Source organism: Linepithema humile, chromosome 6, assembly GCF_040581485.1.
Source record: "Linepithema humile isolate Giens D197 chromosome 6, Lhum_UNIL_v1.0, whole genome shotgun sequence".
Taxonomy (NCBI): domain Eukaryota; kingdom Metazoa; phylum Arthropoda; class Insecta; order Hymenoptera; family Formicidae; genus Linepithema; species Linepithema humile.
In genome coordinates this window covers 9,329,042-9,344,191 of record NC_090133.1, presented here as the reverse complement: position 1 = coordinate 9,344,191, position 15,150 = coordinate 9,329,042, and the positions used below count along the sequence as shown (strand labels likewise).

The window sequence follows — 15,150 nt, the reverse complement described above, 5'->3', positions numbered from 1 at the left end:
CTTATATACCTGTTTATGTATACACCTAAATACTATTGATTAATACATCTATTTAACGTATTTAATAAAATTAGTTGATATTTTTTTAAGATTTAAGTGAATTGATTGAACCACATGAGTTTTGTACAGTTCACATTTATTGAGTAAATAACATGCTTACATTAGTGTAAAGACCAATTCAAAGAAAAGATATAATAAAGCACTGCCCTTAAAAGTTTATTTCATTCACTTCATTATCAATATATAAAAAAATATGATTATCGGAATGCTTGTCATTTGTAATCATCTTAAAACTGCTAATATGCTTATGAAACAATATTTTTTTTTCTTGTTGCTTATAAATCCCACGAGAGCAGCGTATTTTTCCATATGCCATTAGTGAAGAATATAACAGGGGAAAAAATACATTTTTAACCTAATTCTCTTTATTAGTAATAGTATATAATGACGTTTCAAATCTTTATAAGAAATAAGAAAAGAACTTATCAGAAATAAGAGTATGATAGTGATATGAATACACTAATTGTAAGAGTATTACGTATCGAGATAAATATTGTAAAGCACAAATTTAGAAATATTTCTTCAGAGTTTCCTCCATTGCCAATGGTTCATCAGACGGAGCGAATCTTTCCACTGCTTTGCCTTGCTTGTCTACGATAAATTTAGTAAAATTCCATTTAATAGCATTGATCATGAATCCTTCTTTCTTCGTTTTCAGCCACTTCCACAGTGGGTGAGCATCCTCTCCGTTTACATCAATTTTCTCAAACATATCGAAAGTTACATTGTATCGCTTTACAAAATTTACAATTTCTTCAGAGGTGCCTGGTTCCTGGCCAGCGAACTGATTAGAAGGAAACGCAAGGATTCGCAAGCCTTCCTTCTCACTGTACTTATTATATAGCTCCTGGAGCTGCTGGTAATTTGTCTCTGTTAAGGCGCAATTGCTAGCGACGTTAACAATAATGAGCACATGATCACGATATTTTGCGAGCGAGACGTTCTTGCCGTTGATGTCATTAGCGTAGAAGGAATAGATTGAAGTAGCTGATTCCCAATCCGTATCTTGATTAAACTCTGATGACGTAGGACATGATACATCTTTCTCTTCGCATTCTTGTGCAATCGTTTTTGAGGAGACAGCAAGAAGCAGGAGTATTGATGTAATGCCTATAAATAATGCAGCATTAGCATCTTCAAACCTGTTCAGATTGGATAAATATGTATAATCTATTCTTTTGGCTGCATTTTCTTTTCAGTAACACAATGTATTCCATGATTAATTTATTTAGCATATATAAATACACCTCTGTGAAAATTTCTTCAGATTATTTATCAATGTTTATAGAATCTTTTCGTATAACTTCTTTGTTAACATATTCTACAAATATTCATAGAATATATAAATTTTTAATACTGAAAATTTCGAGATTTTCTAAATCATATTTATGAATCTCATAATATATTAATAATTAAATCACAAAAGTTGAAATGAATAGAACAGGAATTTTCTGTTAACCAAGAATTTTTCGTAAATAAATCGTAAATATTTCCAAAAATATGCCTAATAAAATACATTCAACATATTACAATAAAAAATATAAATATTTTTTCTGTTGTTTAAAAATAATTTTTTCTCTCTTAACAATGTGAAAATAACTATTAATTCGTCATGCAAGAAAATTTTAATAGAATCTATTTGAATGATATTATTTACTTGATAAAACGAGATTATCTCTTGTTCATAGATTAAATTCTTTTGTCTACTCACGCAACATTTTGTTCACACTGTAACGCACAGACGTCCGATGTTCTTCACAAACGAAGGAGGAATGTATTACTAAAAATGATAAAAATTGATGCGTATAAATCGATTAGATGACTAGTATACTTGAAACGCAACTCACTGTTTGATGACGGCCACGTCCGAAGAATGCGGTTGTGACCACTTGTTTGTTTGACCGGTCTCTTGTCTGACGTCTTTTTTGATTGCTTTTTTTAACTTTAAAAATGTGGTGGGTTTTACATTTTAAATGTGTTTACGATTGGTACAAAAAGACGGCAACATCGTTAAAAAAAATCGCACATTTATTACCGTGATTATTTCACGATGTTGCCATCTTTTTGCGAACAATTATTTTTTATTTAAACAATACCTTTCGAATTTATAAGGAATTTATGAGATTCATGTTTAGCCTTGTAGAAGAAAAAAAACCCAAACTGTCGAAGGTCACCGCTAGAGAGTATAAACTCCTTCTTCTAAAAGTAGAACTCAATTTCAGCGATATCTGGTTTCAGCATCCATTGATGTAAGAATTAAAATTTGTTTCATGACGAATAGTGAAAATTTACGCTAAATCAAAATACATATTAATAACGTTTATTTTACATATGTTGAAATATGTAATTAATGTAAGATATTCTATCATGAATAGTCAGCTGATGGCTTTATAGCAAACAATCGCGTAGACACAAACCTAACCTAACTATGGCAGAATTTTTACATCAGATGGTATAGAAGCGATCTATTTTATCAGCAGCGGTAAATAGTGCGATTTTGTCAAAAGATTCAAAGAACTGCCGGTGGATCTAGATGGCGTCTGTGGACATGAATTAGCTTGCGTTTCCATATACTGATGCGAAATATCGGTGCTGCCGGCAAATCAACAAGCTACCACCTTTCATTCGCGTGAGTTGTTGGTTGGTTTGCTGCGTATCAGTTCGTCTTGGACGACTACTCGACTAACTGTTCGACGGTTGTATTGTTATGTTTAAGTTTTCGCTCATATTCGGCTGATAGTGTCTCCTCTATCCACAAGCGCACGCGAAAAGTGGGTCAGTGTTCTTTTGTGGCGATTTGTGAAGTTGGATATGCCTGCGGATTCAGATAATACCTCCGCGTAACATGGTAAGTGTCAATGATCCAGAGTGATGTGTATCCGCGGCACAGTGACGCGCCCCGAAATTTTCGGGGGCTCACGCGAGGCTGCGTGTGAAGGAGTGTTTTGTACATACGTATTGCGATAGATTTCCGACTGTCTGGATGAGATGCGCAGCAATATTGGGCGGATTAATCAAGATTCTCGCACAATACGCAGGACGAGTCGAGCAAAAATAGGAAATCTGTTCGGGTATTGTGTCGCTTCAGTAAATATATAATAGGGTTAGCAAATTTGCGAAACTTACGTAGATATATCTTTTTTGCCTTTCCATAATTTGGAGACGAATATGTTTTTGCTGAAAAGAATCACTTTAGTCTTTGTATTATTACGAAAGCTGACAGATTTTGACAAAATGGAATACAAAAAATCTTATTTGATTGATATATGTGTATATATCTGTAGGAATGGAATTGTATAGATAGATACTATATTTATTTATTATGAATATAGACGCGAAAATGATTCATACATATTATATAGCATAGGCATTAGCTCACCTTAACTAACCTTAGCTAACCTTAATTATCTTGCAGTTCTAACACTTGGCTCGTTTGTTTAAATCAAATGCCCTTTTAAAATCTCAAAGATATACATATTATGTCCAATAAATTCTTCATTATAATTGCTGCTAGATTGTTAATGCAAGTTTTTATAGAAAGATGGGCTATTAAAGATCAGATGACTTTGACATAATTACGAAACACTTGCTCTTTCTGGTATTTCTGGTTTTTTTGGATTTCACTGAGATACTTTGATGATTTGCCAACCATTTTCCAAAATAGATCACTTGTGAAATATTTATTTAGTCACGGCATAAAGTTCTTGTAGCAAATTTTTGTGTCTGATTTTCTTATCTGCAGATTTTACTTTTTTCTTCTCGAAGAAATTAGTTTTAATCAGCGAAACATGAAACATTTATTTGCAATATATTGCTTTATATTAAAGAATTTCTATATAATTTTATATAACGATAAAGTGTACATATATGGTATATTACATTCGTCAAAATATTATTGTAGTGTGTCTAGTTGACAGTTGACAGTTCGACAATGGTATTTTCTTGTATCTGATATTAATTTGTCTCATGCTAAAGTGACATAATCCTCTTTAATGTTTGTTTTTTTATTTATTTTTTTTTTTTTCAATAGAAAAGAAGTGCACAGGAAGTTTCTCATATGGAAGTAATAGATTTTCTATAATCGAGTAGTCAAGCTGGAAAGATCACATATGAGATATCAGGCCGATATAAAACATCAATGGGTAATAAAAATAAACTCTCGACGTATAATAATGAAATATCAATGGATTCTGTGCACATGCTACAAAATCATTGTTTTTACTGAGATAAATATCGTTTACAAAATATTTTGAGAAAGTCTACCAAATAAATATCAGATTTCGAACGCAAGAATATCTCTCGCGTCGAATTTGCAAAATAATTCGCGAGCATTCAACGAAGCTTAAATAATTGGGCTTAAATGTTTTTAGCGAACAAGTGTAACTTTTTACATAACAGCTTTTTAATAAACATTGTGTTGTTCAGTTTAAAAGATATATAAAATTGAAGACATATGGAAAGAAAGATATATATTGAATTAAAGTTAAAAATATGTCATGTACAGCATTACACGCATATTGCGCGGATACATACACACACATACGACACACGTGCGCGTGTGTAGAGCCAATTTATCAAAGTACAACGAACGCGTCACGATTTTATGAAAGATTGTATTTTATATACGATAAAATTTTATGATTTTTATTATAAACTAAAGAAATAGCGTCAATATTTTTATTTGTTATTAATATTAAGAATTATCTTGAGTAAACTAAGTTGAGGTACACCTTTAAAGCTCTTATGAAGCAATATTCACACTTCGGGTGGAGCATATCGCTAATCTAATCGAGAACAAGATATTTCTGCCTCGTTTATTTTATGCGCTTACAAGGTCTTTATACCTGAATGTCTCAATTTGCTTCAGAAGTATTTCTTCAATTCTGTCGATATTATAAGAGAATCAGTTGAAATCTTTTCTTCGATTTTAATGTAGAACGCTTTCGTTAAAGTCTGTTAAAAGTTCTTAATTGGTTTTACAATTGTGTACAATTTAAATTGATCACAAGTTGATTAAAAAACATTTCAAGATTTTCGACATATTTAGAGAAGACACGAATGCATGAAGCGTTGCAAAAGTTTTGACATTATTAGGGTTTATTTTTTTATTTGCATTATATTTAAGTATTCATAAATTATATAAAATTGACTTTTTTTAACTCGAAGATATTACACTTTAAACATACGTGTGATTTTCTAGCAAATAAGCGTTCTTTATTTCTTTCGGAGTGAATCAATATGAATCGTGCAATGCCCTCCATCGCCAGTAAGCCGATTACTAAGCAATTATTTCGAGTCAGCGCGTTAAGAGTATTAATTATATTTCTGTATTAACACAACTTCTAACATGTCAGTGGTACGTTTTCATTTTTTTAATGCTGCATATTATTAAAAAACAGCGGATGATATAAGAGGACGTAACTTTCGAAACATCTTCGTGGAAGCCGATGCGATTTTTGAAGGATTTATCGGCGAGCGGTGGTTCGATAGCTGTTTCGGTCGCGCGGCTCCCCAAAATGTATATCACAGGCAGAAGCATCGCGTAAATGAAATCATACATATAAATGTGCACACGAGTCCCGTCCCGGCTCTCTCTCTCTCTCTCTCTCTCTCTCTCTCTCTCTCTCTCTCTCTCTCTCTCTCCGGACGAAGACCGGCGGCGCGTCGCGACGCAGCGCACGCGCGTCTTCGCGAGTCGATAATGCACCATCGAGACGGCTAACACCAACACCGATTCGCATCAGTGATCCCGATGCAGGTATCTCGAAGTCGTCGGAAACGGATGACACCCTATGCGTATCATTTACGCTTCCCCACCTCTCTCTCTCTCTCTCTCTCTCTCTCTCTCTCTCTCTCTCTCTCTCTCGCGCGCGCGCGCGCTCTCTCGAATAATGTCGCATGCGGATCCGCGGACGATCCAATTCCATCGGTTTTCGCACACGTTGCGAATGATACGTCCAAGTCAATTAGAAAGTTCAAATCGATCTTCTCGAATAGGAAACTGAAAAGGGAACCGCTATGTGTACCGCCGACTTATTTATTCCAATGCCGAACGCCGAAACTGGTACAATTGTTTCGACAACGCTATTCGTGAGGTAGTATTTTTTGTAAATATCACAGTCTGCGGCACTGAATTTATCGGGACAATGCACGCTGGAAAAATTTAATGAGTATCCAATTGTTACATCACTTTGCGCGCGCACACACACACACACACATACACAGAGGCTTTGAATTGTTCAATGATTTTGAGAAGCGTTCTGGAAAATGCTGCAAATGTTACGTGCAAAACGTGTGGCGGCCTCTTAAAGTTTCTAATCGACGCTATGCATATATTTATTTTTTTTTTTCTTTTCGTTTTGGGTCCACTGTGACCTACAATACCAGATTTCTCCAAAGGAGCCATTTTCTCCGCGTTGCGGATCAAAGATTTGCTCACTCTCGCACGTACATATATTTTGTATAAACAATCGCGCGGTCTCAACAACGAAACGTAATATATTTGTCGATCAAAAAAGAAGTAAATGATTCCGTCGATATTGATTAACTGTAATACGAACGTGGATCTGAAGAAGTTAATATGTGTGTCAGATGTAAAAAAAATGCTGTTATGATATTATTTGGGTTCAGGATTTTCGCTTGCTTGAACGTCCAGAATTTGTTTATGCAACTAAAAATACTTCGTACGAGTATCATCGATATTCGCACTCTTCGCAAATATGTATTCACGCCATTTCGCATGCATTTATTTGTCCAAGGATCTCATCAAATGTTCTCTATTGTTTAGGGTTGATACTAGGAATATCTTGGATCACGTTCCTTGCGACGAGATTACGTTAGCATGCAAGAAAGGAAGAAGAGAGAGCATTGATACGTCTAGCGAGGCGAGGTACGTATAACTGTTGCTATCGCTGGACCGCTATGAGGATGCGCATGCGAAAGAGAAGAAGGAAGGAACGTTAGAGAAAGTTTCGCCTCGTACGAACGATGGAAGACGGAAGAGGACATTGCCTACAAACAGTCGGCAGAAGTAGCGAACCGGAGTAGTCCGAATTCGTTTTGAATCTCGCCGGAAGAACCGAAAAGGATCGATTCGATTTCTTCGCCAGCCGCGCTTAGTCTACTTGAAACAATGATACATTGTTCGGAGATTCAACTCGGGTAGTCACATAATGAGCCTGATTGCGCGCGCGGCACGTACCTTAACAAGCAAATTGCCGGCTGCCTGCGATTATAAACCCGATGGTGAAAAGTCAAACAAAAGGAGGTGAAAGTTTGCATCGATATACGTTTCGGAAGAGAACGCCACGATCTATATATAGCAATTTTCCGCCGTCGTTTGTCTTCAACGCGGTTCTTACGATGCAATTAAGGCAATCTCGAGGATGAGGCTGACAAGTCTCGAAGAAAACGCGTAATATGACTGAACGAAAAGCCTTTAAACGACTCGTTGCGAGTCTATTATTGTCATCGATAGAGTTAAAGAATCAATTGACAATTATTTTTCAATGTTCCGTATTTGTTTTTTAATTAAGATCTCGGGAGAGGCGAAACTCGTCGCGATTCGGATGGTATTCGAAGTAACGTTAACCCCGATTCAAATCCCACTTATGTGTCCCACTTATTAGAAAAGATGCTTCACGTCACACCTGTGTATCGAGCGAGATTGATCGCTAAACCGCTGATCGTAGCACGTGCTTATTTTCCAGACGATGCGGTAGTGAACAGCTTCGCAGCGGCGAGTCCTTCTACAGGCATTGAAGGTTGCATCCGGAGGAGAAATTTCGCGTAGGGGAAAAAAGAATCTAAATGCCAAGCACAGTCGGGACGGAGTAGGAAAGAAAAAACGAACAGAAGAGGGTTTTTTTTTTTCGGAAGAAAGAATTGCGACGGACAGAACGAGGGAAGAGGGATGGGCGCCGGGATGGGTAGAAGCGGTGCGAGCGGCGGTCTGCTCGAGGCACTTCCCACGGGAACTCCGCTCCACGTGGCGATGCTCGGTCTCGACAGCGCCGGGAAGACGACCGCCCTTTACAGACTCAAATTCGACCAGTATCTCAACACCGTGCCGACCATCGGTTTCAACTGCGAGCGAATTCGCGGCGGCATCGGAAAAGCTAAAGGTACGCGTACGCGTATATAAGCAACACTTTCGTTTCACGCGGACATCGAAAGGACAAAGAAAATCATTATTATGTTTCTTTGCTCGTTGGAATACAGTGCTTTTCGTGTGCTCAGGTGTTAATTTCCTCGTGTGGGACGTCGGTGGGCAGGAAAAGTTACGGCCGCTGTGGAAATCGTACACGAGATGCACCGACGGTATTATTTTCGTCGTCGACTCCTGCGACACCGAGAGGCTCGAGGAGGCGAAGATGGAGCTCACCAGGACAGCAAGAAGTCCGGACAATGCGGGTGTGCCGATCCTGATTCTCGCCAACAAGCAGGATTTGCCTGGTATGACTTGTTGTATCGCGTGTGCGAATTGTGCAGAAAATGTACCCCAAAATTTGAATCGGAAGGAAAGGGAAGGCGATACTTTGAAAGGTGATAATATCACAAGCAAGAAGTTTTTATGAATATGTGATTCTACTTCTGATTTTTGAGATATATTTGTATTTGCAAATTAAAAATCATTGCAAGCAACAAATCAATTTATTAACAAGTAATATGTACAATAAACAAATTGTAATAAATTTTCACAAATTTTTCGCATCTAACAATTTGAAGACTAAGATTTACGTGTTGTTCGTCTGATGTCAACTTGACACTCTTTTGCGAGGACAGCAGCTTTCAAAATAATTCAACAGCTGCGGTGTATTTAAAACTCAGATATTTCTTGGCTTGATTTAGCCAGCATTGTCGACTCTGTCAAAGCTTGAAAATATTGTATTTTTAACAGAAATTTAAGTAAATTTCTATGAATTTTTTAATTTTTATTGACCGACGCTATTGTCTCCCAAAGTACTGCTCTCTTTTTTTCCCGCATCACTTTTTACAGAATTTAAAGATGTCTTTTATTTTTTCATTAATTCATCAAGTTTGATTAATTTCGCTTTTAAGGATGTTTTGTACGTACAATCGTAGCAAAAAGTTGCTGAAATTTGATATTGACGAATATATGCTCTTTTCATATAGTTTGAGTAATAAAGATTGCGCAGAATCTTATCATTTATTCGCAAGTAGAGTGCAGAAATGTACTTTTGAATTTCTGTTGTTTTTTTTCTGAGAATTTTCGAATTTTCTGAATTATGCTTGACGTGCGGTTAAAGATTAGTTGTGTTTATCCACAATGTCAAAAGTAGGCCCTTATCGATGGAAAGAAAAAATAGTGACCAAAAAAGTGTATGAGAAGAAACTTGTTCAACAAAAAAAAAATTTCTATCTATTTTAGCCACTTAAGTCAACACGGTTACACGTTTTCCATAAAGTCGCGGCTAAATTCGTTGCAAATTAAAATCCTTATAACTTTTGATTGCTTCAGTGAATCGACTCCGGATTTTGTCACAAGTCTCCGAACATGTAAAATTTTTGTTAAATTCCTAATACTTCAAAAATAGGTACTAAACGTCCTTAAATGTAGTTCATTGGATTATTGAGTAGTCTGGAAGAATATTCCATTTCAGTTTCATTAAATAAGCTCGGTGTGACACAGGTGCGAAGGAGGTCGGCGAACTGGAAAAGCACTTGGGCGTGTTAGAGCTAGCTGGCATGCCGGGCAGCTCTTGCATTCGCGTACAGCCGGCGTGCGCCATTACGGGCGAGGGGCTGCACGAGGGATTGGACACGTTGTACCAGTTGATTTTGAAGCGGCGCAAGCTGGCGAAGCTGAATCGGAAGCGGGCCAGGTAGGCCAGGGCCTCGGAAGACTGCACATGCGTCTTCTGATATTGCCGATCACGGACAGCCTCTCCACTGGCGACGCTTTCCACAACTTCCTTCTCGTACCCCCCCTCTTGACGGGGAATTAGCGCAGAGGCTCGAAAAGGGCGAGCGACGATCGCGGGGATGCGATCAAACCCTCCCTCGACACCCATTGTCGACGGACGTAACGCTGTTGGAACGACTCGGAGCTTGCGTCGATTTTTGCGCGCGTGCGTGTATGCGTGTACATATTAAGCATCTGTTGAATGTAGAGGCCTGCATGTGGATGTGAGAAACAATAGAAACGGTGAGTTTTTATGATTAATTGTTCCTATTAGATTGTTGCATACAAAGTAACGACTTTTTTAGATGAGATTACCAACGTTCAGGCGTATAAATATGCATTGTATTCGTGTTATTTATTTTATTTATCGTTCAGACAATGCAACGCAGAGAAAATATCATTGGAGTGATTTGAAATATCGACGAACATCTTCGCTAAACTCGTAAAAAGGCACTAACTTATCATTGAATGAGATCGGCATAATATGTGAGCATATAAAAGGAAAATGTTTCCGGAGAAGAGAATGCACGCAGCGCGGTTGAGTTTAGGCGCGATTTATTTTGTATGCAACAATGTAATGATTATAAATGATGGTAAATGTAAACATGTAACGATGCTAGTCGATTAAGGAAATTCTATCGTTGCGGGGAAAAACGTTGGATGTGAAAGTGGATGGTGTAAATGTAAGTAAATAATTGTAAATACGGGAAAGCTGTAATTTCACAAACTTTAAGATGTTCAGGTGCATTAAACACGAGCAACGAAGTCGGTCAACGTCGAAAAGTCTTCTTGGCAATTATCATAAATCATCTAGCGATATTAGCGACCGCCGTTATTATTGCTGCAACGGTCAACCGCTGCCATATTTTTTTAATACGAAGCGGCGACGCATCCTAATTACACGGGAGAGTAATCGATTGTTGATTTTCTAACGAGTTTCACGTTTCTTTAGAAATCATTATATTTTTCGTTACGCGTGGAGGTGCGAAGGAAACGTTTATTGTTAAGGAAGTGCAATTATTATTGTAAGATTCGGTGCGGTGTGCAATTTTTTGGGTAATTTAATTTCGTTCCTTGTAGAATTAATCCAAAAGTGCCGGGGATTTTTGTGCATTTTGCGATTACAGTTTTGCTCATCGAAAAACGCTGCTACATGTTTTCAAAGTTCCCGAGTTCCTATCGTTTTTATTAATAGTTGTTTCACGCCGATAAGTTACTCGTCACTGGCAGTGTTTTGTGAAATAATTGTCGATTAATCTCTAGCAGAATATTTTGTAAAGAAAAAAAAAAGTTGCTCGTGTAAAGAAATATTCGGAAATGGAGCGTATATCGTGACCTTCCTGTAAGGGTTTGTAATGAGAGAACGCGTGAACCGGCGCTTAAGTAGCCAAAAGAGATCGCTGTCAAGCATGGTTGTTGTTTTTTATATCGACTGTCGTTCCAAATTCTATTGTACACTATATTTGTCCCTTGTTGTGTTTTATTATCTTTTAATATTTTATCTCGCGCTTCAATCGATCGTTAAAATCGCCTATTTATGTATACATATTATTAATAGTGCTAGCTAAGTAATTGACGACGCGTTAGTGCGTTAGACTGATACGATCCTTTCGGATATAAACACACGGGGAATTTTCAAATAAATCCGCTGATTCCGTTACGTTTTCAATGATACGCTTCTACTTTATCCCCCCTGCTTCTCCTCCAACACTCGCGGACACGCCGTTCGACATCTCGGTCTCGACGTCGTCGCGCTTCCGGCGGAACGTCAGATCGAAGTCGTCGGGGAACCTGGCGCGATACGCGACGAAGTCGTCGCGCCTGCAGTAATCGGTGAAGAAGGCGAGATACTGAGCCTCCTCGGTCGTCGGCTTCAGCGCGACCGGCGGTGGCTTTATCTTGGCCACTACAGGCGCCGAGCGTCGAATCAGTGGTCGCCTTTTCCTCGCAGGCGGCTCCATGATGCGCTTCAGCGCGTCCAACAGCCGATGCATCAGCTCAAACTGTACGAATGTACGCGGTGTTTAGTCGAAAACGATGCACGGTCGCCGTTAGAGAAACCGAAAGCTGGATTCTAACCTTCCTCGCGGCGTCCTCCGCGTCCCTTATGGCCTTCGTCTCTTGCCTGAATCCTTCCCTCTCACAAGCGCGCACAATATCGCGGGGCAGGTTGTCCAACTGGAGATTGAGCTCCTCGTGAGTTCTTTCGATCCACTTCATCATAGTGAAGCTGTCGAGATTCGCGTCGTTCGGACCCACGCAGCTCTCGTAAGTATCCTCCACGAAAACGCGCAGGTGAAGCACCTCCTCGGAGCAGACGAGCTGCTGGAAAATACCTCGCAGAAGGTAATTGGCGTACTCCTCGAGCTCCGCCGCTCTGTCCTCCGTTTTGGCAATGGAATTCTGTTCAGAATTTTGCGAGACCGATCGTGTTGACATTTTTTTTATACAATTAAGGGAGTTTACGTAGACTTTTGCGAATGAAATCGATAAATACCTCCAAATCGTCGATTGTCGAACTGATCTCGCTAATTTCCTGCTTGATTTCCGCCTCGGTCGCGGTAATGGTTGTAGTCATATCCGTTATCGGCGCGGCGAGCGACTCGAGGTGTATCAGCGCGTTCAAGTTTTGCGTTTCCATCGCTCGGAAAACGAGCATCAAATCGAAAGGATTGGTGAAGTAGAGCTCGGCGGGCCCGGCGTCGGCGATGTCCTGCTCGAATAATTCTAATGCGAAATAATTGTTTATACATTTTTTCTTATAAATTATCTTTGAAATATCAAGACTTTTGAATGCTGCGGCTATATCGAATGTGATATCAGAAGCGAAAGTTAATGTGATTTTTTGGCACTGTGTATCATGAAAAATGTATTTTTTATTTCAAATATTGATATTGCTGTTCCACATAGAATCGATAATTGCGAAAACAGCAAGTGAAGTTATTACTTTTTCGAAAACGAAAGAATCTCGATTTTTTATCGAATAATTTCTTTTATTATTCTATTATATTAATATTATTTTGTTTGGAATGAAATTTTCTGAACTCTGCACATTTAATAAAATTAAGCCAAAAGGATAATTTTTTTGAAAACTTTTGTTTTTAGATTAACAAATAGTTGTAAATTTTGAAAAAGTTATTACAGTGTTACAAATTATTTTAGTGTACAATGTAAGGAAAAAACTGTACAATTTTCTGTTTTTAGCACATAGAAGTTCAGTGTGGCTGCAATCAGAAATCTTAAAATCTGGATTTTCACCCCAATTTAGTGCCATTACCTATTAAGTCCTCTAAAGAGGCGCTTTCGTCCGGTGCTTTATATCTGCCGAACATGTCCACTCTGTCAAAGGAATCGATGCTCTTTGTCGATTCGGATTTGTAAATCCTGTCGTACTTGACTCTCCAAGCGAGAGGCGAGACCCGATAAAGAAACATTTGGCACATTTTCACCATTTTCCAATTTTCTTCCCAAAAATAAACGTCCAGCCTGATCTGGCCAAATTTCTTCGCGAGCTCATTTCTCCGAGCACTAGTCTCCTCCGTTAACTTCGTCTCCTCCGCCGCTTTCTCCAGCATATCTACACTCTTCTTGTGATCTTTCGATAGGAATTCCTCGAAGCCGCTCACGTAACGTCGAGCGCGATGCTTTTGTAAAATGAAGCGATTTACGTGAAAATCCGTCGCTCGTCTAGTCGTATTATTATTAATTAAGAAGCTTATTGTATATAGAGAGTATTTTATCTATTAATGGGTTGATCGCTTTTTTTTGTTACATTATTGATACAAAATACAGAAAAAGAAAGTGTAAGCGTAGAAGATGAACATTTGTCGCGTCTCCCACCTGAATATTCTGTAGTCGACGCGATTCGTGCTCGAATTGCTGATCGATGCGGATGCAATCGTCTTTCTTTTGGCCGATCAGGAGCTTTGTTTTCAACACGTCTCGCATGTCCTGGATGTATTCGTCTAATGAAAACTTTTCCTTCACAGGTCTGCCGGATAATTCTGTAAAGTATTGCGAATCCACATCCGTGATGGCGATTGCTTTGCCCGAATCCTTGTGCTTTTTCGCCTCCTCCGTTTCTATCTCAACGTCCACCTGCGCAAAATTTCTGAGCTGTTACGATAATGCGCTTCTTTTCTACAAAACATACACTCTTTGTTTGCGCGAGCCTGTTATTTGAGAGGAAAGAATAGTTTTTATGCGTTGAATCTGAATTCTCAAAGTCGTAGCGTGAATTTTATTACTATTAAACGTCATTTAATCAATTCTGAAAAATAATTGCTAATATTTGGCCGACATATGCCAACGTTGACAAACGCATCGATCATCAGTGTTGGATTTGTTGCTCAGCGTTCATCCTGGCTTTAACAAAGAATGAACGATAACTTACACGTAATCTTTCCAGAATATCGTTAGTGCGCAAAGGCTCGTATTTATACTGTTTCTTGGAGATCTTTTTACTACGTTCGGTGATTATTTTATTCTTCCACGCCTTCCACCATTGAAGATGAGCTAAGGTCTGCGAGCAGGAAGGAAAACCGAAGGGCGACTGCTCTTTTCTCCCGTTTCTTCCTTCGCTTAGGTATTCGTGACCGCTGGTCCAATAATTTCGCTTTCTAGAATGTTATTAAAATTTCTCACTATATCAATCCTTTTTTAATAACCATTCGCACAGTTTCCATGACTTTAATCTGGATCTACGTTGAGTAATAATTACTTTATTTACAAAATCTTTAGAGTTGTATCTGTTGCACAGTGCAAACATGTATTTATTTGATTGCGAATAGAGGAAGTCGAAGAAAACGCAAGAAAATGTATTTTATTCTCACAACTAACCTCGGGAAACTCCTATGATGAGAAGTGTTCTTATTAAATTCATCCCGAGGTGTTACACGTGATTTCTTGCGCGCCATTGCTAAGCGAATTTTCCGACTTCTGTTTAGAAGAAGCTTATCTTGCGTATTTTCTTTCTCATTAATCAGAATCGGAAGACACCGACGCGAATTTGCGGTAACTAAGTGAAATCCATTGAAGGATATAATTTGTTTGACATGCGCTCTTGTTATTGCCAAACGATGCGGCACCAAATGCACCTAGAAATGCTTTAACGCGTCAAGTTGGATAATTCGAAGCAATCGCATTGTTTACGCATCACGAATGTT

The 15,150-nt window shown here is 38.4% G+C and overlaps 3 protein-coding genes across 10 annotated transcripts; 1 reads left to right on the top strand and 2 right to left on the bottom strand.

Annotated features, from left to right (window-relative positions):
• Positions 1 to 119: 119 nt before the first annotated feature.
• Positions 120 to 2,437, bottom strand: LOC105668639 (Glutathione peroxidase homolog with thioredoxin peroxidase activity). Of its 2 annotated transcripts, XM_012361099.2 has the most exons (4): positions 2,157 to 2,437; positions 1,908 to 2,002; positions 1,772 to 1,840; positions 120 to 1,170 (listed from the first exon to the last, which is right to left on the bottom strand). In XM_012361099.2, exons 3-4 carry the CDS (start codon positions 1,776 to 1,778, stop codon positions 569 to 571), a joined length of 609 nt encoding a protein of 202 aa, XP_012216522.1. In that variant the 5' UTR covers positions 1,779 to 1,840; positions 1,908 to 2,002; positions 2,157 to 2,437; the 3' UTR covers positions 120 to 568. The 2 variants fall into 2 exon arrangements, with proteins under 2 accessions (XP_012216522.1, XP_067213411.1); XM_067357310.1 differs by having other exon boundaries at positions 1,908 to 2,437.
• A 170-nt stretch (positions 2,438 to 2,607) lies between these two features.
• On the top strand, positions 2,608 to 11,654 carry Arl4 (ADP ribosylation factor-like 4). 7 transcript variants are annotated; one of them, XM_012361088.2, is made up of 7 exons: positions 2,608 to 2,689; positions 2,777 to 2,908; positions 3,028 to 3,131; positions 6,848 to 6,949; positions 7,770 to 8,183; positions 8,299 to 8,514; positions 9,713 to 11,654. In XM_012361088.2, the coding sequence occupies exons 5-7, from the start codon at positions 7,973 to 7,975 to the stop codon at positions 9,907 to 9,909; spliced, it is 624 nt and encodes a 207-aa protein (XP_012216511.1). In that variant the 5' UTR covers positions 2,608 to 2,689; positions 2,777 to 2,908; positions 3,028 to 3,131; positions 6,848 to 6,949; positions 7,770 to 7,972; the 3' UTR covers positions 9,910 to 11,654. The 7 variants fall into 7 exon arrangements, with proteins under 7 accessions (XP_012216511.1, XP_012216510.1, XP_012216514.1 ...); XM_012361087.2 differs by lacking the exon at positions 2,608 to 2,689 and adding an exon at positions 4,091 to 4,202 and having other exon boundaries at positions 2,696 to 2,908; XM_012361091.2 differs by lacking the exons at positions 2,608 to 2,689; positions 3,028 to 3,131 and adding an exon at positions 4,091 to 4,202 and having other exon boundaries at positions 2,696 to 2,908.
• On the bottom strand, positions 10,297 to 15,113 carry LOC105668626 (cilia- and flagella-associated protein 100-like). The gene is made up of 7 exons (XM_067357284.1): positions 14,825 to 15,113; positions 14,379 to 14,604; positions 13,826 to 14,083; positions 13,263 to 13,629; positions 12,483 to 12,712; positions 12,065 to 12,388; positions 10,297 to 11,988 (listed from the first exon to the last, which is right to left on the bottom strand). The coding sequence occupies exons 1-7, from the start codon at positions 14,899 to 14,901 to the stop codon at positions 11,665 to 11,667; spliced, it is 1,806 nt and encodes a 601-aa protein (XP_067213385.1). The 5' UTR covers positions 14,902 to 15,113; the 3' UTR covers positions 10,297 to 11,664.
• Positions 15,114 to 15,150: the final 37 nt, after the last annotated feature.

Bases quoted from the DNA above. Each gene is read 5' to 3' on its own strand.
- Arl4 (XM_012361088.2), top strand. From the start codon at position 7,973: ATGGGCGCCGGGATGGGTAGAAGCGGTGCGAGCGGCGGTCTGCTCGAG. The intron at 8,184-8,298 runs GTACGCGTACGC...TCGTGTGCTCAG, and splicing joins CGGCATCGGAAAAGCTAAAG to GTGTTAATTTCCTCGTGTGG. The intron at 8,515-9,712 runs GTATGACTTGTT...GGTGTGACACAG, and splicing joins CAACAAGCAGGATTTGCCTG to GTGCGAAGGAGGTCGGCGAA.
- LOC105668626 (XM_067357284.1), bottom strand. From the start codon at position 14,901: ATGGCGCGCAAGAAATCACGTGTAACACCTCGGGATGAATTTAATAAG. The intron at 14,084-14,378 runs GTAAGTTATCGT...AATTTTGCGCAG, and splicing joins ATATTCTGGAAAGATTACGT to GTGGACGTTGAGATAGAAAC. The intron at 12,713-13,262 runs GTAATGGCACTA...ATTTCGCATTAG, and splicing joins CTCTTTAGAGGACTTAATAG to AATTATTCGAGCAGGACATC.